At 36.8% G+C, this 23,533-nt stretch overlaps 1 protein-coding gene across 4 annotated transcripts in view; it reads left to right on the top strand.

Annotated features, from left to right (window-relative positions):
* LOC113113020 (calcium uptake protein 1, mitochondrial) overlaps positions 1-23,533 on the top strand; it is a 56,796-nt gene that overhangs the window by 13,223 nt on the left and 20,040 nt on the right. For 3 of the 4 annotated variants that reach the window (XM_026279121.1, XM_026279119.1, XM_026279120.1), the window contains exons 3-6: positions 1,101-1,287; positions 7,305-7,467; positions 13,474-13,517; positions 17,034-17,045. In XM_026279121.1, the coding sequence (XP_026134906.1) occupies positions 1,101-1,287; positions 7,305-7,467; positions 13,474-13,517; positions 17,034-17,045 (406 nt within the window). The remainder of the gene's footprint in view (positions 1-1,100; positions 1,288-7,304; positions 7,468-13,473; positions 13,518-17,033; positions 17,046-23,533) is intronic. The other variant, XM_026279122.1, reaches the window with a different exon arrangement.

Here is a 23,533-nt window from a genome sequence, read left to right as displayed (position 1 = left end):
ATATATATATATATTTATATTTGTTTTTTTTTACAAAAAGTAATTGTTGCTTTATTGGTATAGGCCAGCATTTTTATATTGTTGAATATAAATAACACCATTAAATTCTTGTTTAGTAAGATTTTATTAAAGAAGAGCCAGAATGGCTTACATATCACTGTCTGCATATTAAACTGGGATAGAAAAAAGTATTGTAACATGAAAAAATGACATATTTCACCTTTAACGTAAGTGTCCTTAGAGCCCATATCTGCAGAGATTCATCTGCAGTCTTGGCGAAGGCCAGTGCAGTGTGTGTGTGTGTTTGTGTGTGTGTGTGTGTGTGTGTGTATAAAGGAGCTGATATGTCAGCAATATAGAGAAATGCGTCTGGGACGTGATCTATAGAATGAAGGGGTTATGGGACGAGGTGCTATTTCGGTTCTCAGTCTGTGCAGTTATTTTCTCTGTTTCTGATTATATTGAATTATTGAACAAACCTAATTTTATTGATCCCATCAACAGAACGGCAGGCCTGTTTTCAAATGACTGCTTTTTGTCCTGAAGATATTGCCCTCCTCTATATTGACCTTCAGTATGTTGGTTCTTATGTGTAATGAAAATTTAATGAGTAAACTAAGAGTTCAGAGTAGTTTTTTTAGCACATTGCTATGTGATTATTAACTGAACCAAGCCAACACAGCATACCTATATATGGTTTGTGTTGATTTTAATGTAATCTATGGGCTTTTCGTTACATCGTCCCCCACCAGAAACTGTAAGTCTGATTGAAACAACATTACAAAAATTGTACACAGTTTGGTAGATATAATAGATAAGCATTTTAGAATGATTTCTGAAGGATCATGTGACACTTATGATTGGGGTAATGATGCTGAAAATTCAGCTTTACCTCACAGGAATAAATTACATTTTAAAATAGAAAAGTTTTTTTTTTTTAAATTGTAATAATATTTTACGTTACGGTTTTCATCAAATAAAAGCATCCTTGGTGAGTATAAGAGACTTCTTTCAAAAACATTTTACAGGCGGTGTACAGCAAATATACTGCTGTATATTTTTTAGTGTGACTGATCTGCATGCTCTCTTCTGATTGGCAGAGCATATGCAGAGGCGGGGTCTTCAGTCAAGCATGAGGAGCAGATGAAGGAGGAGGAGTCTTTGAAGGATATAGTGGAGGAGGTGGGGTCAAACGGCGCTCTCGAGACGAGTAGCGGGGAGGAGGAAGACGAGGCAGGCACAGAAGGGAAGAAAAAGAAACAGAGAGTCGGCTTCCGTGACCGCAAGGTGATCAATGCACATGCACTTCATCTCAATCGCATCATGATGAGGCCAGTGTCATCCAGCCATTATCTGATGAATTCATCTGGCTTCACCATGTGCAGACCTCTCACATCTAATCAACATGCAAATCCAAAGTCATGAAATCCACCTCCATATTTCTGAATTGGGTTTCATATGATATGACACCAGTGGGAACGTGGCAGAGCGACAATAGCAAAGTTAATAAATTGCAGCTGACATTAACTGTGGGGAAAATGTGATATTAAAGCAGCATCTGGGACAGGCAAGTGTGGGACTTGCTGATTAAAGGGAAAGAGTAGAAAGGATGAGAGAAATGAATGACGCTGTTGTTTTGCTCCGTAGTTTTTTTTTCCTTTTAAATGGGACACATAAAAAAAGCCCTTTTCATAATATACTTTGATGTTCTGAGTAATAATGCATTTCCCAACCAATATGAGTAGGAATGCAAATACATATTTTTCAGCCTTTTGACAGCAATCTATTTTGATATTTGTTTATTTGCTCTGAAATTACTTAAAATTTGGTTAAACCACTGTTTCAGCCAAAAATGAGTTATTCAATCCAAAAAGTTATTGTATTTAAAAGTGCTTAATAAATAAATGAAAACGAAATTAAGTACCATAGCACAAACTATTGCAATGCTATTAATAATTTAATAAATAAATATGTTAAAACATTAGAATGCAGCCTTCAAATATTGTTCAGTTGTATTAAAAAGTTTGAATGAAAGTAATAAAATGGCAGAGAAACCCATTACAACATTTTTGCATTTTGCGGTGCAAGACATAATGCACAGATCTATTCTGACACATCAGATTGGTTTTGTATCAACCGTTGCTATTGTTATCACGATGTTAAACATCACAATTTCAGATTCAGTCCTGCATTTTAAAACGGTCATCACTCCTGAAACTGCAGTATGTAGCTAAAAAAAATAAAACTTATTCCAATTATGAATGGGTTATACACAGAAAGTGAGCAAAGACCCTCCGTTATAATCAATGAAGCAGATCATTTTAGTTCAGCCATGACACAAGCTGAAAATTCCCGTTATAATAAAAAAAATTGACCGTACAGCACATTGAATCTCTTAGTTACACACTAGTGTGTTGATCAAATTTTAATTACGTTTAAAAATTCTAAATATCTGTTCATCATTTGGAGACTTGGATTAAACCACTCGATTCATATGGATTGTTTATTCTTCATAAACATTTTGGAACAAGAAAGGGCATTTGACTTTCAATAGAAAGACAGAAATCCCATTTCTTTACCGTATCTAAAAAATATATATTCACAGAACTGTTTGGTGCAAGACAAACTGACCTGAGTGTAGAACATTTTTCCTTGAAACAGAAGCTCTACTGTAGAATGTGTCGACATGGTTACTTAGGAAGATGTCTTGTGGTTGTTTTTGTGTATGCATTCTTTAAAAAAGGACCACATTTGTCAGGATGATTTATTTTTGCTGCTCTGTGTCCTAAAATAGCAAATGCAGGAGCGGTTGTGGTTGCGGTGGCAGTTTTTCAGACCTTTTTGTTTGAACCTAATCATCACATTTCAATATAAGCTGAAAAAATGGGGGAATGTAGTTATTCACTGAAATATGGATACAGTATTAAAATAAACAGAATACATCAAACCAGCAGCACATTAAGAGTGAAGCTGATTTGCTGTTGGATGGTGGGGCTCTGTCTTTGATGGATGAGGCCGTTCATCATGCATTAGACTGCTGTCTCTGTTTACACTAGAACTGCCCACTAGGCCATGTCTTCGACCTCATTCATGAAACACAAACATAACAAATTTCCTCGGATTTGGGCTCACGGTTTGATACAAGTTCGGTAAAACAAGAAATTGATTTTTTTCATTTATTTTTAATAGACAGTAGTGCTACATAAGGCACGCACAAAACAAAAACAGCAGATTGAATGAATGAAAATGCTGATTCACTCTCTGACAGCAGGTGGCGCTAATGAAACAGCAGCGATACAGCATTTCCTTGGTTACTACTGTAAACAAATCAGCTGCACTAAACCATTAGCCCCTTACTGAACACAAGATCCGGGGGGTGTGGTTGGATACACATCTAGGGGGTGGAGATTGGTAGGTTTAGGGTTGGACATGGGTGGGTTAAGGAATCAGGGAGTGGAGACGGGTAGGGTTAGGTATATGTAAGGTGGGAGGAGTTGGGTCTTGATCCAACCACGCCCCCTGGATCTTGTGTTCTACAGTGAGGAACTCTTATAAACACTAATTTAATATGCATTATACAGAGGCAAGTGGAGAAAAAAAGCGATCAGTACTTTTCTGAAGATTGTAAGTTCCCCTCAGAGATAAATTCTTTCTTCCAATATTTTGCGCATCGCAAACAGTGATCTTGTTCTGCTTGGCACAGCATTGTCTCCTCTTTGCGACTGTTTTATGCATCTCTGGCCTCTTGGCGTCCTGTTTGCAGACTTTGTAATATTTCCACAGAAATTAAATTTTGGGAAATGATTGCAATGCAGTTTGTGTGCAATTCTGGAAAAGAAATCGGCCAAAATAAAACAAAAAAATAAAAATTATTAGTTTTTCGTTTTATTTTGGCCGATTTCTTTTCCAGAATTGCACACAAACTTCAATTGTATAATGTTATGTTAACATTAAGATGGCTATAGTGTTTTTATCTGAATATTCAGAGATAACAATCAGTAAACCAATCATTGGTGATTTCCCTGAAAAGTGTGAACATTGTGTCACTGTGGTACTAATAAAACATTACTCTGTTTTTTTGTTTTGTTTTTTAACATCTGGCCTGGCCGACACTGCCACAGTTGCTCCAGCAGCTACAGGTTCAGGGGCATCTGTTAGATGTGAAATTGGTCTGGAAAAACCCATTTGAAAACTATTGTTGATGTTCTATTTGGTGCATAAATGACACACATGAGCTTTACTGAATATGTAGAGTACCAAAGGATCACATTTACATTTTAAATTGATAGAATACGCTGTAAAAACTACAGTTAATTTACATAACCATTTATTACGACTAGTAATTGCAGTGGCGACTAGCAGCTGCTGCTCCATTTAGTCAATAAGTTGACTAGTCTCGCACTTTCCTAAACTTCAGCCACTTGTGTCACCAGGTACTACACAGTTATAAACAGCATTAAGTTAACCAATTTAGCAGACAAACTTAACAGCATTTTACAGTTATATTATTAGTTCTACTGTTTAATAGTAGTGGTATCTGTCTGCTGCCTCCATAATCATAAAACCTTGTTTTAGCCAAGGCAGCAACCCATGTATCCTTTGTGAATAATAATGTTTTCATGACACAATGTGTTGAAACCTTTGTGGAGAATTTGCCGTAACTTTCAAAATTACATTTGCTTAACAAGGTATTTCATAAGTTTTGAAACAGACAACATTTATAGTACAGTGAACTCTCAAAAGATCAAGGAAAGCGTGTGTGATGTTTGGCATTAGGTTATTATGGTGCTTGTGCATTTTCTCTCTACTCCTCATTGGTGTGCCAATGTCATCTGGCATCACGGCCAGCCCACTGTGGGTGCCAGTTAGATGCCAACCTGTCTGATTCTGATACACTGTGTTTCCATCCGAGACAGAGCAAGAGCTGTGACACATGACCACACACACACACACACACAGCCTCTTACTGTACGAATGATTCATTCAGATGGCAGTTAGTGATGTAAAGAGCTCCCGCTGTGAATGTTGCGTACATTTGCTCTCATTAAACAGACAGACAGCATGCATCAAATTCTTCTATTATTATTTTAAAGACATTTGAGCTGCCGTCAGTTTTTTCAACTTTTACTGTGACAGAACACGTGCTCATGTGCCGGAAGAGTGTTTATTGTTTGATGTTAAATTTAGCTCTCTGTAAATGTGAACTCATGTAATCGCAACCTTTAATATTTAAAAATCATGCATTTCATACACCATCACTTTAAAGGAACACTTCACAGTCTAATTTTACAACACCCCTAGAGTTAAACAGTTGACGTTTTACTGTTTTCAAATCCATTCAGCGATCTACGGGTCTGGCGGAAGCACTTTTAGCTTAGCTTAGCATAGATCATTGAATCGGATTAGAACGTTAGCATCTCACTCTAAAACTATCGAAAATACTATTTTTGAGAATTTTAGAGTGAGATGCTAACGTTCTAATCCGATTCAATGATCTATTTCCAGGCGCTGCCTAATATCACTGCGCCTGGTGCACCCATGGTATGGCATAATGGCAACAAAGTTCATTGGTTATTAGGCCAGAATGAGAGTATAATTCCTAGCCACATCAGCCTAGAAAATGACAACTTTTAATTTTCTGTCGGTCTTAGTACATGATGTAACTACAGAAGAGTCAAGTTTTAAATAGGAAAAATATAGAAACTCTCTGGTCATTTTTGAGCGAGATGCTAACAGTCTAATCAGATTTAATGATCTATGTTAAACTAAGCTAAAAGTGCTACCGCCAGACCCCGGAGGTCATCTGAATGGATTCGAAACCAGTTAAACTCAACTCCTGCATTTCCTGAAGGAAGTATCAATACTTGCAAGGCAGCAACAAGAAAGTAGAGTTTAGATTTTAGGCTTTGGTTCTGTGTAAATGAAATCGCTGTGCAGTTGTCATGACAATCTGTGTGTGTCTTGTTTTCTCTCAGGTTTATGTGAGCAATTAGCATCTTAAAAACACAATACTTATGGTGCAAAATCCTGAAATAATGGTGATGCCCAATGCAGTAGCCAAGTATTTTCATCTGACACAAGTATAAATAAAAAAAGTTAGCAGTGGTGTGCAGTGACCTCAGGAAATTCAGGGTTTGATTGACAAGTACAGTTTCTCAGTACAAGCCTCACTTACTGCAGGCATTCAGGCAATATCCTAAACTCCGAATTGTCATCACCTCATCTTGCAACTAAAGTCACTTCTGTTGACTAACAGCTGTACGCAAACTGACACTCAATTAGCTTAGAAAAATGCGTTAATCAGCCTACAGTAGCCTGAATAATAAGTCACTTGCAAAATGGGCATTTGCTAAAGACGTCCAGGTAGTGGAAAAAGAAGCATCATCAAAGGCTGGATGAGAATGATGACACTGACCTCTATTACTGCTTATTTTGATGTTATTTGACCAAAAAATAAAGATACACACAACCTGCAATGGATGATTTTTTTTTTCACCGTAGGCTGTTAATAACTTTTAGGCTGCTCTTGATTCATAACTCAAAACAAAACTGTCTGCTGTTTTGCTATAGTTGCGGTTATGACAGCCATAATCACAAGCTTTGTAATGTTCAGAGGGTTAGATTTAGTTACGTAAATGTCCAGCCTTGGCAGGCTATAGCTATCTAGAATGCTTTATTAGATTTTATTATTATATTATTTATTCAATTTTCTTATATAAAATTCATTTGATCACAAAGTACTATATAGGTTGCAGATTTCGCTAATGTATTACATTTCACAGCTTCTTTTCCACTAATGACTGTTGCTTACTCAGAAAATGACCGCAGGTGTTACTAGGCTGGAAACAGAGTGCACTGACTGCCTTAGGTATTTTAGGACTACATATATATTCAGGACCTCAAACTTCGAACCAGCTCTTAATAAAGCTTCAGGCACTTCTGACACACTGACTGTTACTTCAATTTCATATTGAGTTTATAATTGCCAATAACCCAACAATTTACCAATTGAATTGGTGAATCATTTTCTGTACCTGATCATTTACACGCAATGATTCATTAATATGGACCTTATACAAGGGTAAACACAGCACACCCATGCAAAAATGGTAATAGTGTTTGTTTACGCTACAACACTACTTGAGTAAAGTAGCTTGTCACTGTAAATACTACACAGTTTTAAAAAACACCTGAACTCCTGTCACACTAGTCCAAATGTTGTTAATTTAGTAGAAAGACAAAAGTTAAGTAGTTACTTCCCAGCATTGGTATTGACTGTGTGTTTTTCTGTGTGTGTAATACAGGTGATGGAGTATGAGAATCGGATCAGAGCTTACTCCACCCCAGACAAAATATTTAGATACTTTGCCACCTTGAAGATCATCAGTGAGCACGGAGACGCGGAGGTTTACATGACGCCACAGGACTTTGTGCGCTCCATCACACCCAATGAGAAACAGCCAGAGAGTGAGTCTTTTTTTTTTTTTCGTTGTGAATTGAATATTCCAATTGGCCACATCAAACAATTGCAACAATATATTTATATGCGTTTTTCAAGTCATCTCCAGGTAATATGTAGGAAAATTCAGGAATAAAATATTATGGAATAAAAAATTTGCCCTTGAGTGTGACGTACTCACGTTTAAGCTACTTATGCTATACTAGCATTTAGCTTAGCACCATTCATTCGTTATGATCCAAACAGGGATGAATTTTGAAGCTACCAAACACTCCCATTTATTCTCTATTTAAAAACTATTACATGAGTAGTTACACAAGTAAGTATGAGACAAAATAAAACATGGCAATTTTATTAGCGGATAAAAATTGATAACTATAATGTATGGCGGAAGAGCACTCCGCACCACTTTGTCCTCGGCGCAGTAATGTCATCACTCCTGAAATCACTCTAATGTCCGTCAATACAACCAAACGTGAGGAGTTTTCAGGAGTGATGATATTACTGCGCAGAGGTTGAAGTGCTGCGACGTGCTCTTCCACTATACATTATAGCTATCACTCGAAAAACGATGGCGTTTTCCTTTAAGGTGACATTTTCCAACCCATGTTATCCTTAGGAAAATGACAGTTAAAGCTGCAGTAGGGAACTTTTGACGCTCTAGCGGTTAATAACAGAACTGCTTGCATCTTGCGGAAGAACATTGTAGCCGGAACTACTTCTCTCTGTTTATGTTTATGAAGAATCACAAAGGTACTGGGTTACTCCGCCGCGGTACCCCCGAAGCAATCTAAAATAGTCCGAATATAAACTCTTATTATAGGTGCACCCTAGTGATTCAGGACAAGCTAAAAACACGGTTTGGAAAATGGATTCATGGTGTACTCGCTTATTATGTTCATTATTCTACATTTTGAACACAAACAAAGTTACGGACCGCAGCTCTGATTGGTTGTTTTTTACCGGGAGCGCATGACTTTCTGCAAATGGCAATAGGAGCACTGGGAGGAGCCAGAGGAGCTTGATTTTTTCACAGATTATCTGTTTCATATTCTACTGTCAGGACATAATGACAGGTTTAATAAATATGTAAAAAATATTTTTTTACAAAAGTTCCCTACAGCACCTTTAAAGGGCTTTTTGCAACACTAAATGGGTTTTAAGGGATACTTAAGAGAAATTCTTATGGTTTATGACGTTTAACCTAAAGAAACCATTAAGTAACATTTAAGGGATATTTTATGCAACACCTTTTAGTGTAAGGGAAACTTAAGGGCGATCTTAAGGGAAAATTCCACTTAAGGTGCTTTATGCAACCGGGCCCTGTTTTCTAATCCACCCCTCACATGATACCATGACAGCTGAGCCAGGAAAACAGCTGTTGCATGTGAAGTGATGGCAAACCGAGCAGAGGCTTTTAAAGGAGGGGATGCCACAGTGAAGTGTGAGAGAGAGAGAGAGAGAGAGAGAGAGAGAGAGAGAGAGAGGGTGACATTGCTTGGTAAATTAATTACCACGGTAGAATGAAAGACTCCATCACTCTTACTCCGAGACAGAGCCGATGCCAGAGATGTGATCACTGGCCATGCATAACTGATAGAAGTGCTGATGGCTGCAAATGTGTGTATCTGCACGTGTGAGTGCATCTACTCGTTCAGTTCAGCATTTCAGACCGGTCTTCATAATACATTTTAGTACATTTTAGTAAATTGGATGATACCTCAGAGGATGGACTTTTGAAGAACCTCCATGCAGGTGTTTTTCATGAATAACCATTTGTAGTGATTACATCTCCTACAAAACGAAACAATCAAAGTTGTCTATATTACTCATGTACTATAATTATAATGTTCTGTCATATTACAGTTCTGACTGGGGAACAGCACAGAATGGTGGCCATTACTCAGATCATTGACTTGATAATTTTGTCTGAATTGATTCGTTAAATATGATTCATACATAATGGCTTGTCTATGATGAACATGTTTTTAATTTCTGAATACAAATTTTGGAAAATTGATGTTACCAAGTTAATCAAGTAATCAAGAATTACAGGGTGATGAAATATTGATATCATGAAGAAAAAAAAGCCTCATTAAATGGGTGAAATTTTTGAAAAGAAAACTAAGATGAGTATAAGTCGGCATGATCAATTATTATAATTTCTTAAAAAATATTTATTTTTTATATTTCTAGAAAAATAATCTTAAATGAAATAAATAGTCTATTATATTCATTGATTTATGATTAATGGTATACATACATACTTTTGTTAAAATATAAAAAGGTAAAATAAACATTGGTAACATTTTAAGTTTTAAAATGTTTTCAAATTCACACTATTAACTATTAGCATGCATATTACTAGAATATTGTCTGTTTATTAGTACTTATAAAGCACATATTAATGCCTTATACTGCATGACTTTGATATTGATCTCTTAATTCCTCCCATAGTCATAGTTAGTAGTTAGTTAACTAAGAATTGGTCACCAAACTAAAATGTGACCAAACTTTAAAAAAATAATAATAATAATATTTAAAATAATTTTATCTTGGTTAGCCCACATTTATCTCCTATTTGAATGATTTTTCTGTGTATTACTTTGAAGCTGCTTCGAAACAATCAATATTATATGAAGTGCTATGTAAATGTAGGTGACTTAAAATCATTCTCTCCTCTGCAGCTCTCAAATCTTATTCTCCAATCCATATATTTGACACATATTTGTTATAAACATATTCAGCTTGTGCTCTTCTGTAACGCAGTACATTCAGATGCGCTTTAATAACAGGGCTGTCAGTAAGACCATGCAAAGAAAAACGGCCACTATTAAAGCAAAGTGAAATACCCACTTAATTTAGCACTTTAAGGCCACATTTTACTGCAGTCACTAAATGAAAGTATTCACTGTTCACTTGGAAGCAGTAGAACTGGGTGTAATGTCCGTTTTAATGGGGTCTGTTATCTCCTTTTGATGGCTCTGTGTCCGTACAGCCCACCTCAGCAGTCCTCCGAGACCCCCACACACCTCCACAGCTTTTAATCTCTCTCTCCTGCTCTCTTTTTGTCCAGCGCCTAATTTCTTTTCTTTTTACTGCAAGCATTCCTTGTGGTGGGCGATGTGATCAAAATTTTACCCACAGTCTTTATAAGTAATTATCCCACTATATCCCATAGTATGTATCGACATTAAGTGTTTTTATTTATTTATTTATTATATATTTTTTATAGTAATGCACGCACAGGTGTGCTTTATTGTCTGATAATTCAATGGACTAGAGTCAGTTATTCCAGTTATACTACAGTCACCGCACCTCAAGACATTGTTCAGATGATGTGTTTCAAGACATTTATCAGGTTTTTGTTCATAAAATGCTCTTGCGTCTAGGACTAATATTTCTAATATTCAAATATACTAATATTCTCAGCCCTCTGTTGCTAATTCCAATGGTTTGAGCCATTGATAATGCAATTATTAATGCAGCCTAATGCAGTTATTAGAAAGAGACCGTGAACATTACTACAGAAAAGATCTTTACCTCACTTGATATTTTGATGTATTTATTTATTGGTGAACAGAAACAAACTTTTATTTTTAACAAAGAAATGATAAGTCTGACATCAAACACTTCCACATTATATAACGTTTGAATTAAAAAAGTAAAAAAGTAAAACTTGTATTATAAAACATATTCAATTCTGAATCTGATTGTTTGATTGTCGCACATCTGTGACTGCACATAAGTTGTTTTCTATCCAAAAGTCTGAGACCACTAAATACTTCTATTTTGCATTTTTCTAATTTAAGGCAAATTAAATTATAACAATCTGAGTGAAAGTGAAAGTTTATAACAAAAAAAGAGCTGGGCCAGTGCCTGGTTCAGTTATATATAGATCAGTGAGTATGAGTTTCATGTGATGACGTTGTTTGGCAAAACGCCACTTATTAACTAGCAAGTAACTCATGACTTATTTATATACTTGTTCTAATCTGTATTTTCACGTTAGTTTGTGTCTCATTGTCTGTCATGTGTAAATAACACCGTACTGTCCACTTCGCTAATAATATCTTCAGTTGTAAATAATTTAGCAAAATCTCTACATCATCCATACCACACCATACCATTATGACTTTGCTCTACAGAAATACTAAAAGAGTAAATTTAGTTACGTTTCTTCATTACATTATATTAACATTTATTCATTTGGTAGAGGCCTTTATTTGTTAAACTACATTGCGTCTACATTTACACAGTTGCCAATTCCACTGCGTACAGTACATCGCAAATCCGCCATTGAGCGAGTGCAACTGCCTCGACTGCAAGGGAATGGGAGATGACACGGATTGGTTAATTGCACATTTCACACAAAATACACCCGTTACTTATTAAGAAAATAGGAACAACCCATTTAGACCATGCACCTGGGTGTACTGACTGTTTTCCCGTCATTAAATTAGCAAAAGTGGATTGGGGCACGCCCTGAGTGCACCTGCGCCGTGGCTTTAGACCACAGCCGCTTAAACTGCATCTGTACTGTACATCTTTTCATTTCAAGTATTCCCTGGGAATCAAACCCATGACCTTGAGTTTGCAAGCGCCATGCTCTACAGTACATGCTGAAGCAGTAGAGATTCTCTTTACAATTCTCATTCACTCAGAACGAGCACCAGGAGTGTGTGTGAGTGTGTATGTGGGTGTATAAAAATCTGGGACGTTATGCGTAATGCTTAAGCAGCCATTCATCCGTTCTCCTCCCAGACATATGCCCCGCGACTGTAATTACAAAGAACAGTTTCGCCAGCTTTAGTAGAGTTTAGTGCCTCATTGGGTCCGGACAAAGTGTTTTCCTTTTTTTAATTCTGATGGGCCAAGTGCATCTCCAGTGTACACATAGCAAATAAATAATTGTTTTCTGGAAGAGCTCTTGAATTATGTGTGGCACCCAAGTCAGGTTTTGCTGAGCCCTTTTGTTGTTTATGTAATGAGGGTTTGATGCATTCATAGCAGAGATGGTCTGACATCCAGAACAGCGGTGCTCCACCGAGAAAAGCTAAATGTTTGATTGAAGCGTGTTTGCATCAAGAATCTCTTAGCTGACATTCATCTGGTGTGCAATGTACTTACATACAGTCATTCATCAATGTGAAGTATGTTTCTTACACTTGTGGGTGTGTATGAGACCCACGGCGTGCAGAAGCGGTTTGTGATGTCATCTGAGTTAGTTTAAAGAGTCTGGCTTTCCTTTAGGGAGAGAAGAGTGGTTGTAAAAGAGGGAGAGTAAGGAAGTGCACACAAAATTCATTATTCATCTGGCTGCGAGGAAAGCTGTTCCATAATTCATCCCGCTTCAGCCGCAGAATTAGAGAGATATGCTCAGCTCAAAGACTGTCCGGGCTTCAAACAGGAGTTAGGCCCAGCTTCTCAACTGTAAACACTTTCCTGACCTCGCATGTCACTCAGATCTTTACTGTAAAGAGGATGCAACTTCAGATAATAATCCTGTGATTTTAATGTTTATAAAACAAAAATAAAAGGTCTTTTATTTCTTCATTTATTTCTTCATATATATATATATATATATATATATATATATATATATATATATAATGCTATGGATAAAGTCTTGGCTCGTGCAGCTGACCCTAGATCAGTAGAGTCCATCCTGTTCAGCTCAGACAGCCCTGCACTGCATTCAGCACTAGATTAATGGAGGATTGATTCGGTGCTGAACAACTCTGACATTTATTTGGGACTTCTTGAAGATGGAAATGAGCCTTAATAGCTCATATTAATCATTCATACATGTCAGTAATCGCCAAGTTCCTGTAGTGACATCTATAAATGTAAACGACTACTGGGATTCAAAGATGCATTTACTGATAGACTTGTTTATGTATGATTAAAAACTCTCTTCAAAATCTAGTGAGTTGCCTATTTAGTGGGCATCTTTGGGAATCCAGTGTTTGTGTTTAACTCTCTCTCTCTCTCTCTCTCTCTCTCTCTCTCAGACCTTGGTCTGGATCAGTTTGTGGTGAAACGCTATGATGGAAAGGTAAGCAGCGCGATCTGTGTGCGTGTGCATATGTGGGCGAGTGAGTGGGAACCGAATAGTTACTTCTGCTATTGTGCAGCTCGACAGGATGACGCAGGACGAAGACGTTTGTTCTCATTCACTCTTCAGAAAAAATCTTTCACTCTCTCTCCACAGAAACTCATCCACAGCTCAATCGCGAGCACGCTTTGAGACGTTCACTTTCATGCAGCCTAAAAATCTGATGGCATGCTAGAAACATTGTGCATGAAGTTTCACATACATTCTTATCAGGGACATTTGTCATTTATGTTGTTGTGTGTTTTCTGTAATCTACAAAAGACTGATCTACATCCGATCTCTGCTTTCTGGTTACAATTTTGAAACACTGTGTCTATCTTTTTACATGTCTGTGCTTACCTCAAAAGCTTGGTCTCTCTGTTTTGCTTTGTCCTCTAGTAAGAGAAAGGTACAGATTTAGTCATTTTTGTCAATACCAATAGCAGATAATGCCTCTATTGATAATATCTGATATCTGTCTTAATTCAGAGTGTGATATCAGTTTACGAAGGTGCAGCATCTATAGAAATTTCAGGTGCTCAAAGTCTAATATGACCATGGCTTGAATCCACAAGTATCACAAGCATGCATGGTCTCAGTTGATGGGTTTTTGGTGGTTTCAGGACTGTGTCTCTTAAGAGGGAACCTTTGTCAAATGACCCGGTCAGAGAGCGGCCGTCACGGTACAGGTGTGCCTTTGAACAGGCTGATCTCTGGGACACTTAATGACTGTCTGTGCTGTTCAAACACACAATTTAACTAAGGCATATTTGTTTGCACATTAGTATTAATGAGTAGGTGAATCAGTCTCCGGTCAGATGCTGATAAATCACTTGTTAGTTTCTCAAAGAAGTCTCAGCTAATTGCACCAAGTTTTTCTACCCACTGTACGTACAAGATACAAAATGATTCGGTATGTTCAAGGCCGTGTATGCATGACTGTTTCTTGATCAGCTTTTAGTTTTTCTGCGCAGCTGTAAATGTGAAGGAAGTAGCTCTTGGTCAGTTGCTTAGGGGTATATGTCCAGGTCATATTTCCATCCAAAATCGAATTAAATATATAAGAAATTATGTTTCTTCTTGTAAATGAGATGTGTAATTTCTGCTATTCAAATGAAATTGCAAAACAATATCGGTTTTAAACCGATTTCCCAAACACACATACTCTAGATAGTCCCACCCCTAAGCCCACATCATTATTTGATGCTTTCCACGTTAAAATTTTACAATGATAACCCTACATTACAAATACTATAATTATTATATATTTGTACTAATACACTACTGGGGCTACTACTCTCATATATATAACAGATTGAGTAAGCTCATGACGTCTAAAAGAGATCGCAGTTAGTAAAAATACATGTACTGTAGTAACTATTGCATGTTGGTGGAAACCATGGTAAAACCGGCTCTTTGTTGCTGTAAACTCCTTTATAAAATAAAAATTAAAACGCCTTTAATAGTTTTTGTGTTATTTACTGGATGTTGTGTGATATATGCCATCTTTCCATTTCCGTTTCTCTCAATCTTTTTTTCCTTTCTCATTTTATTTCCCTGGTTGTTGTTGGCCTTTGGGATGTGGAGTACGTCTTATTTCTTAATTTCCATATTTCTGTCAAATCTCGTGCCTGGCTTGCTCCATATGGCCTCCCGGCAGGACTGCTGGGTCCATCTCCCTGCCGTCTTCTTCCACACTGCCTCATGTCGCCATGGCCACTAAACAATTTCAAAAACTGTATTTTTATCAAGTTAGTGCATGTGTGCACTGAGCTAACAGACACTCTTGTGTTATTCTTTTGCTTTCTACGAGTGTGTGAACACATCAGCACATTTAACCTTGTTGTTCGTTATCTATCAACAGTATCTTGCAGGTCATCACAGCTGGTGCTTTGCAAGTGTGACTTTCACAGCTAAAACAAGTTTTGTATGTGTGTGTGTGTGTGAGAGAGAGAGAGAGAGAGAGAGAGAGAGAGAGAGAGAGAGAGAGAGAGAGAGAGAGAGAGTGAGTGTGTGTTCTATTTAGCCCACTTTAATGTGGGGTAAACTGTTTTCCAATGATATGACTTCAGTGTTGGGGAAACCACTTTAAAAAAAGTATGTTGTCAAACAAAAACCACTAATTTAAGTAGTCCATCCATCAATCCATCCATCCATCCAAACATTTGGAAATAGCATCATATTTTAAGTACACAATTTTACACAAAATGCAATAAAACTAAATATCACTGGAAATGTGGTCAACCGTAGTATCTAAAAATATTTATTTCACCATGGAAAGGTAAAATGTTGCACAGAGGCTTTTGGGCAAACTATTAGCAGTTTGTGAATGTGCGCTCACATTAGAGAAATGTTGTATGCTAAAAAGATCTGTTTATTGTCAATAGTGTAGTCATTTATGAAGCACTGATCGCTCAGAAGTCACATTCGAGTCAAACGGCTTTCAGTTTTTCACAACGGCAAATCTGTGTGACCAACTTGAACCCGTTGTGAAATCTGTCGGGGAATATTTTTTCTTCACGCAAATTTACTAATGAGTGGATTCCTATTGAAATGACTGGATTCCACCCTCAAAAATATAAATGTAAAGTTTAAATGTAAAGTAAATGCGACTACACCTTAAGGCTTCAGAGAATTATTTGAAATAGGATATTGTTGATTTTGGGTAACACTTTATTTAGGTTCTCTTAAGTAGTTGCTTATTTGCATGCTAAAATATAAGCCATTTATTAGTACGAATTAAGCACATATTAATAACTACTATTTATTAATAAGAAGCAAATTAGGAGTTTGAGGAAAAAGTCATAGTTACTAGTGAATAAGTGTTCCCTATTCTAAAGTGTTACCAAAATTGGCTTGTTAACTATTGTAACACTATTATTAGCATATTGCAAGTAGCGTATGGGAGTGATAATCTTAATACATTTCATGATCCTGCTTCAGAATCACAATAACAGATCATTTTGAGTTTATAGTTGACTTGTGGTTAGGGTTAGGGTTAGGGTTAGGGTTTAGTAGAGTCCATTTCCAAGATGGCCTCCACCTGGTTCAGTCAGTAAATGAGCCGTTAGACCCATTCAAGCCCATAACTTATGAGTTCAAGACACAAGTTTTCAGTCTTTCACATTAAGTGGTATCCTAACCCTAGGAGCATCAGTACTTAAAGCTAATTACTCCCCAACACTGATAATATTAATTTGTCTGTATGAACATGTAACTGTATATCTGTGTTCAATCTCTTTTAACACACAAATTCATTATTCCTCCAGGCATCGAGATGTCCTACATTGTGTTTTTTTGAGGATATAATTGTTCTGTTGCGTTTATGGTGACAGTTATTAATTTGTGCTCTTTGGGCTCTCTCTGTGTCCATCTAACCAATAAACCCCATCATTCTCTCCTCTGCCATCTTTTTACTTCTCCATCCATCCCTATGGACCCCCGTCCCCCTTTCTGTGCCCCCCTCCCTCTCTGCAGGACTTCTGGCAGGTATGGGGTGCGTGCCAAGCTGCATGGGACTGCGTGTGCGTGAATGCGTCATTTAGCAGCTCTACTGAAAATTTCACTAGACCTCTTAATCCTTCTTTCTCTCTTTCTCCTCCTTCTTCTCCTTGAGTTGTCAGAGAGAAAATCCACACGAGTTCCCAGGTGTGGAGCTCTGGCCAAACAATGCATTAAAAGCCTCTACATTTCATTAAAAATCACTGGGTGGGTAATAAAACTCGGCCAGCCTGGGCCAGATCAGCAGAAAAGAGATATTTGAATAGTATGACTACAGCAACGGAGGAGTGAAGTTCCTGACAGTGCATTTTTTTCAGGAGAGCAGAGTAGACAGGCTGGGTCAGATAGCATATGGCCAGATGATGTTGTAGCATCAGGGGTGTTTTCTGTTGCGTTTGCATCCAGCATCAGAAAAAAGAAAAAGAAAACGTTTGTATAATTTTTGCTTTAAAAATAATTAAATTAAAAAAAAATTATCCATACAAAAATAGAGCATATTCAAAAGTTTGGGGTCAGTTTGAGGATTTTCTAAGAAACCTACTCACCAAGGTTGTGACGGTAATATTAGGAAATATTATTACAATTTTTCTGTAGTATATATTGTAAGATGTAATTTATTGATATTTATTTATGAACATTTATTATATGAATTTTCATCATCATTCCTCCATTCTTCAGTGTCACATGATCCTTCAGAAATCATGCAGATATACTGATTTGCTGGTGAAGATTCATTTCTTATTATTATCAGTGTTGAAAAAAAAATTGCTATATTATATTGGATTATTTTATGAATAGAGAGTTTTAAAAAAAGAGCATTTATTTAAAAAGTTTTGGGATGTAACGATTCACTCAACTTACGATTCACAATTAAATTTTATTTGTACTTAATTAAATTTGTACTTTTTTTATTGCTTGGACGAAATGCTGCATGTTTCTTTGTGAACCTGAAATATATCACGATAATAATATACTAATTTAGCACTTGCATATTATTGCTATTTTGTTAGTTTTGATTGCTTCCGTTGTCCTCATTTGTAAGTCGTTTTGGATAAAAGCGTCTGCTAAATTACAAAATGTCAATATAATGTAAATATCAAAACTAAATTTAATTTTTAAACAAGCCCCAAATCAAATAATTATGCGACACAAGATAAATCTCTTCATTTAAACAAAATAAGGCTTTTAAAAATGACAGGCAACCACCGCAATTTAATCATGATCCAAAAAAAGATGCTGCATACATGCAACATCAGCAGTTTTTTATTTAAATTAGATGTATAATTTGGAAATTTGAAGCAGAAACAGCAGACGAGTAGACATCCACTCTCTGCCAGCAGGCGACGTTTAAAGCATTTCCTTGGTTTCCGCTGTAAACGAAGCAGTGCTGCACTTTAACACGCATTATACAGAGGCAACATGCAAAGAAGAAATACTATCTAAATTTTTCTAAAGACAGTAAGTTCCTCACAGACATACAATTATATAAACTCCTACCCCTAATTGAATCGCGATTTAAGCATCTCAACCGATTTGCATCGTCACATATTTTAATCGATTTTCAACCACCTTGCGGTTCACCGCTTACATCCCAACTTTGATTAATTTAACGCATCCGTGAAGATTAAAAATATTAATTTCTTAAATTAAAAACATAAATAATAATAATAAGAAATCCTAAAAAGGGACACTAAAGTTTTTAATGGTAGTAGCAGTTTTTCGTAGCATTTTATTCTGCACTTTAACTGTTTAAAAAAGTTGTTGTTGTGTTTTTACTTTTTAACTTCAGTAGATGTCTGAATGTTTTTAAATTGACTCCTGTTCTGAAAAATATAACAAGATGTACTTCTTGTACATGAAGTTTATTTAGCTAGCTATAAATAAAGGTCTTGGTGTGAGGACATATTTGACATGTTTGCACAGGCTTGCAGGTGTGTGTCATTTCTGTGGCTCTTATGACACCAAACAGAGTTGCAAAATAAATAAATGATCTAAAGAAACTGTAAGTGTTGTTACCAGGATGTTGCTATATGCGGCTATTCTGGTTGGTTGCTATGTGGCCAAAGTTAAAAGAGCCTGTGTCCAGGTCTCTGTGATATTATTCTGATCTATAGCGATGGCTCAGGTCCATCCTTCATTGCAAGCCTGTGGGATTTGTATGCCTTTTTATCATCAGCCAAGCAAAATCCTTAGATCAGATTACTCCTCACAAAGCTGCATAATTTGAGAAGTCTTCCTTGTCCTTAACACAAACAGTTGCACACCAAAGTTTAATATTTAGGTCAGGGATTCGCTTCGCAAACACTGTTAATATGACTGTTTCCAAATGGCTTCTGCCATTGTTAGATCAAACAGGTAGTTCCAGCCCAAACTCACACATTGGTTGAGCCAGAAGTTGACATCGAACCACCCCAGCAAACAGAACTGTTTGAAACCACAACAGTGTTTACACACAAAGTCAATGACTTAAAGTATCTCCGTATGAACTGCAGTTTTAACATTGACAACTGACAGACTTCACCTTTAAGACTTTGTGCTATTGGAAAGTGGGTGGACACACCCAGACTCACATACTGCATGTTTAGACCCATCTAGACAGGAAAACACACAGGCCATTGTGCACACACATACACTCAATACGCACCACACCCCAGTTTGTACAAGACCTGCAGTGATAAGGACTTTGAAGTCATGTGAATTGATCTGGAAGATTCTGCCAGTCCGCTCTGTTGGCGCCCACCTGTGTTAGCCATACAACAAAAGGTCTAAGCGTGTACACATGTGCAGTAGGTTTTCTGTTATGGAATAGTGTTGAGGTGAGGCCAGCTGCTGTCTCTCCCTGCTGAATTATTGAGCGTAGAGACTCTTCTTTGTGTGCTGTACAGAGAAAGCAAGAGTGTGTGTTTTGTGCATGCATGTGCAAATGCTCATGTGCATGAATAATGCAGCGCTAGGGATCAGAGGAGTGAGTCAAAGACCTTAGTCAAGGTAGCTTCATTTTTTTAGTTTCTGACAAGAATGAAAGCGAGGCTCTGAGGGATGGAAGTACAGTGTGTCCAATGGATTGCACTGTTTTCTGCCAACATGGCAGTTGTTCTGCTGGAGAAGCTTTCAGGAGACAAAAACTCCATAAAACAGTGAGTTTGAGTTTTGAAAGTTACATGTGATCTAGCAAAATCAGGAATCTTTCACAGCCTCTTTTTCATTTGTATAAAATTGAACACAGCGTCCATCCTGTTAGACCACTGAAAAAAAAAAAAAAAAAAAAAAAGATTTTTCAAAGTTGTAAAATACATTATATTGTAAAATTGGCTGCATTATATTAAACTTAGTTTACACTTTATTTTAAGATTTCCTTGTTACAGTGCAGTTTTACAAATAAGTACTGAATAATATTAATTGACAACATGCACTTACCATATTATGGTCTTTTGCTTTATGCATAGTTTACTTTTATTGCTCAAATAATTAGATAGAACATTTAACAAAGACACTTTAATATAAATGTTATAATATAAGTGTTACATTAAATTGTATTCCTAATCAAATGTTTAATTAAAATATTTAAATTATTATGAAAGCAGCGATCTGACAGCACAGAGTATTAGCATATGCATCTATTTGGCTATAATGATCTGGTGTTTACAGTTGATAAACTAGCCTTCAGTTTATACTCACTAGCTTAACTACTAAGATTTGTTACACTAGTGTTTCTGACTTAACCTTGTATATTCAGCACTCTGGTACTGATCTAAGTTTGTAATTGGTATTGGACAGAGTAGTATTTATTAGATTTTATTATTAAGTTGAGTCTAGAATTTATCTGATAATATCAGTTCAGGCTAATTCAGTTGTTTCATATCATATTTGGAAGTACATTTTTGCTACTTCTTAAGCACATAGACAGCCTAGTCACAATGTACCTCCTGCTTTTCTGTGCACTGTTCTAGAAGGACCAATACTTTCTGAATACTGGCTGCTCAGAATCAAAAGAAAATGCATGTTTAATTTTTTTTTCTTTTTTTTTCTTCTGTAATATAGTTACTGTGATAACAGTGTCTGTGATTTTGGGATAAAATGCGACCTGTATCTGTTCTCTGACAACTCAAAAAGACGAATGTTTCTCCTCTGTCTCTCTCTCTGTCTTTCTGATGGAAGCGGCGACCTGTGCCTGTGCTTCAGATCTGTGCATGCCCTGTGCTGAATGCCTGCGACTGACTGGCTACGGGACAGGCTGCTAGTGGCATGGGGGAGGACTTTTGTTATGTAGTGCCCCCTGTCTGCGCTCGGTGACACCACAGTTTGCCCTGGATCCAGGAACTCAGTCTCCCTTCTTTTAAAGGGGTCATGAACTGCATTTCTTTATTATTATTTTATAGTGTTCTCTGAGGATCATATATAATGTTAGTGTGATTTTTACATAAAAAAATAAAAAAATAATATATATATATATATATATATATATATATATATATATATATATATATATATATATATATATATATATATATATATATTTATTTATTTATAAGTAATAGTCTATTTTCTATCCTGTTTTTGAGACTTTCTACAGAAAATATATTTTTTATTGGCTGGGTGTATTCAAGACTCGCAAGTAAAAGCTCACTGCTATGATTGGCTTATTTAAAAAATATCAGATAGACGCTGCTGTGACATACTCTGAAAACAACACGGGTCATTTGAGTTAAAAATCAGTATATATCAAACAGTCTGGAACAGACAATTTACACTAGACAGTCTTGTAATTTTGAAATATCATCTGTTTGGTTCAGTTAATGGAGTAATCCTGTGTTTGCGTCTCTCTAGTATTTCCTACTATCAGTGGGCGGAGCTAAAGAGGCAGTGATGTAAAAGCAGGCGTTGATCTCGTCCTGTGGAGGCGGTGCTTATCCACACTATTACATCATAAAGTAGCACATTTCAAAACGCGTCGTTTTCTGAGTTTCAATAAAAGCTGTTTTTAACCCAGCGAGAACGTTTTGAGTTTTGAAACTTGCAGGATGTTTTTCTAGTACATTGACCTGTTATATGTCAAAAGATCAAGGGAAATTTGATTTCTCAGTTCATGACCCCTTTAATCTCTGCTCACTGGGCCTAGAACTGCATGAACACCAAGCACACAGCATGAGTTGACTAACTTTGGGTCAAAAGTTGTGTTACTTTGGACATTCCCTCAAACCCTACCACTAGGTACTGTGATGCCACTGTGATCATGTGATGAATGAGTGGGAGGGGGTGGAGCCTGCAATATGTGGGATGCTCATAAGGCTGCTAATACACTTTACTTTGAATTTGTTTTAGGTTTGTCACATTTAAAATTTATAGTTCACCCGAAAAATTAAGACTGTGATCAATTAGTAACCGCCATGTCATTTACAAACCGATGGAGCACAAAAGAAAAAAAACTGAAGAATGTTCATGCTGCTCTTTTCCACTTGATGAGTGGCTATGATTTGTGTGTTATATTCCAAGTCTTCTTAAAGTCATATTATGTTTGAATGAGGAACAGACCAAAATGTAGGTTAAACCTTTTCTTTCACTGTAGCTCAGATCTTTGGCATTAAAACTTAAGACATGCAATAACCTGTACAGTCATTGACGACAAACCTGCCTTGAAGCACCTTAATGAGGCAAGCTCATTAGGAAACTTACCTAAATTTAACCTCAGTTTTGAGGTCAAAGCTGTTGTGTAACTTACTATGCATCAGCTATAGCATTTATATCCCAAGTCTGGAATGATGGGTCTAAGGCCCCGTCCACACGGAGACGCGTTTCTGTGAATACGCACACATTTTTTATTGGATAGGCGTTTCGTCCACACGGATCCGGTGTTTTCATAAGGTGAAACCGCTATTTTTTTATTTTATTTTTTGAAACCGGTCCCAGAGTGGATAAATTTGAAAACGCCGTCTTTGCGTTTTCGTCTGGACGGCTAATCCGTATATTTTCAGAAACGATGACGTCATCAGCCCACATCTTCTCCCCTAGTCAGACACCTCTACGTCACGAAACAGCAACAAAAACATGAACAAACACTGAACGATTGTCTTTTTATTAACTAACATTAACACTGATTAATAAATGTATTGTTCCATGTTCGATTGTGTTCCACGCGCAAGGTTTATGAGCATAGTCCAAGTCATTTTCTCTGTTTTTAGTGTATCTCTGTGTCAGAATTACAGCGCCACATACTGGTCTGGCATGTATACTACATCATTATGCGGTTTCGTGTGGAAAAAAAAAGATCGGATTGGGGTAAGCTCCGTGTGGACGGGGCCTAAATGATCAGTATTCTAATTTGATTGTGTACTTTTAGTACAGTGTTGGAAAGAAAATCAGTGCTTTCAAGTTCAGCGCACTCTTTGGGATAAAGGTGTGAATGGCTGTGTTGTTGATCGTAGTGGCGGTTTTTTTACTGCTGGCTGTTATCATGCTGTGGATGGGCTGCAGAACAG

This window comes from Carassius auratus, chromosome 13 (genome assembly GCF_003368295.1).
Source record: "Carassius auratus strain Wakin chromosome 13, ASM336829v1, whole genome shotgun sequence".
In the NCBI taxonomy this organism is placed as follows: domain Eukaryota; kingdom Metazoa; phylum Chordata; class Actinopteri; order Cypriniformes; family Cyprinidae; genus Carassius; species Carassius auratus.
Note: the sequence above shows the minus strand (reverse complement) of the source record. Positions and strands in the feature narration are given on the sequence as shown.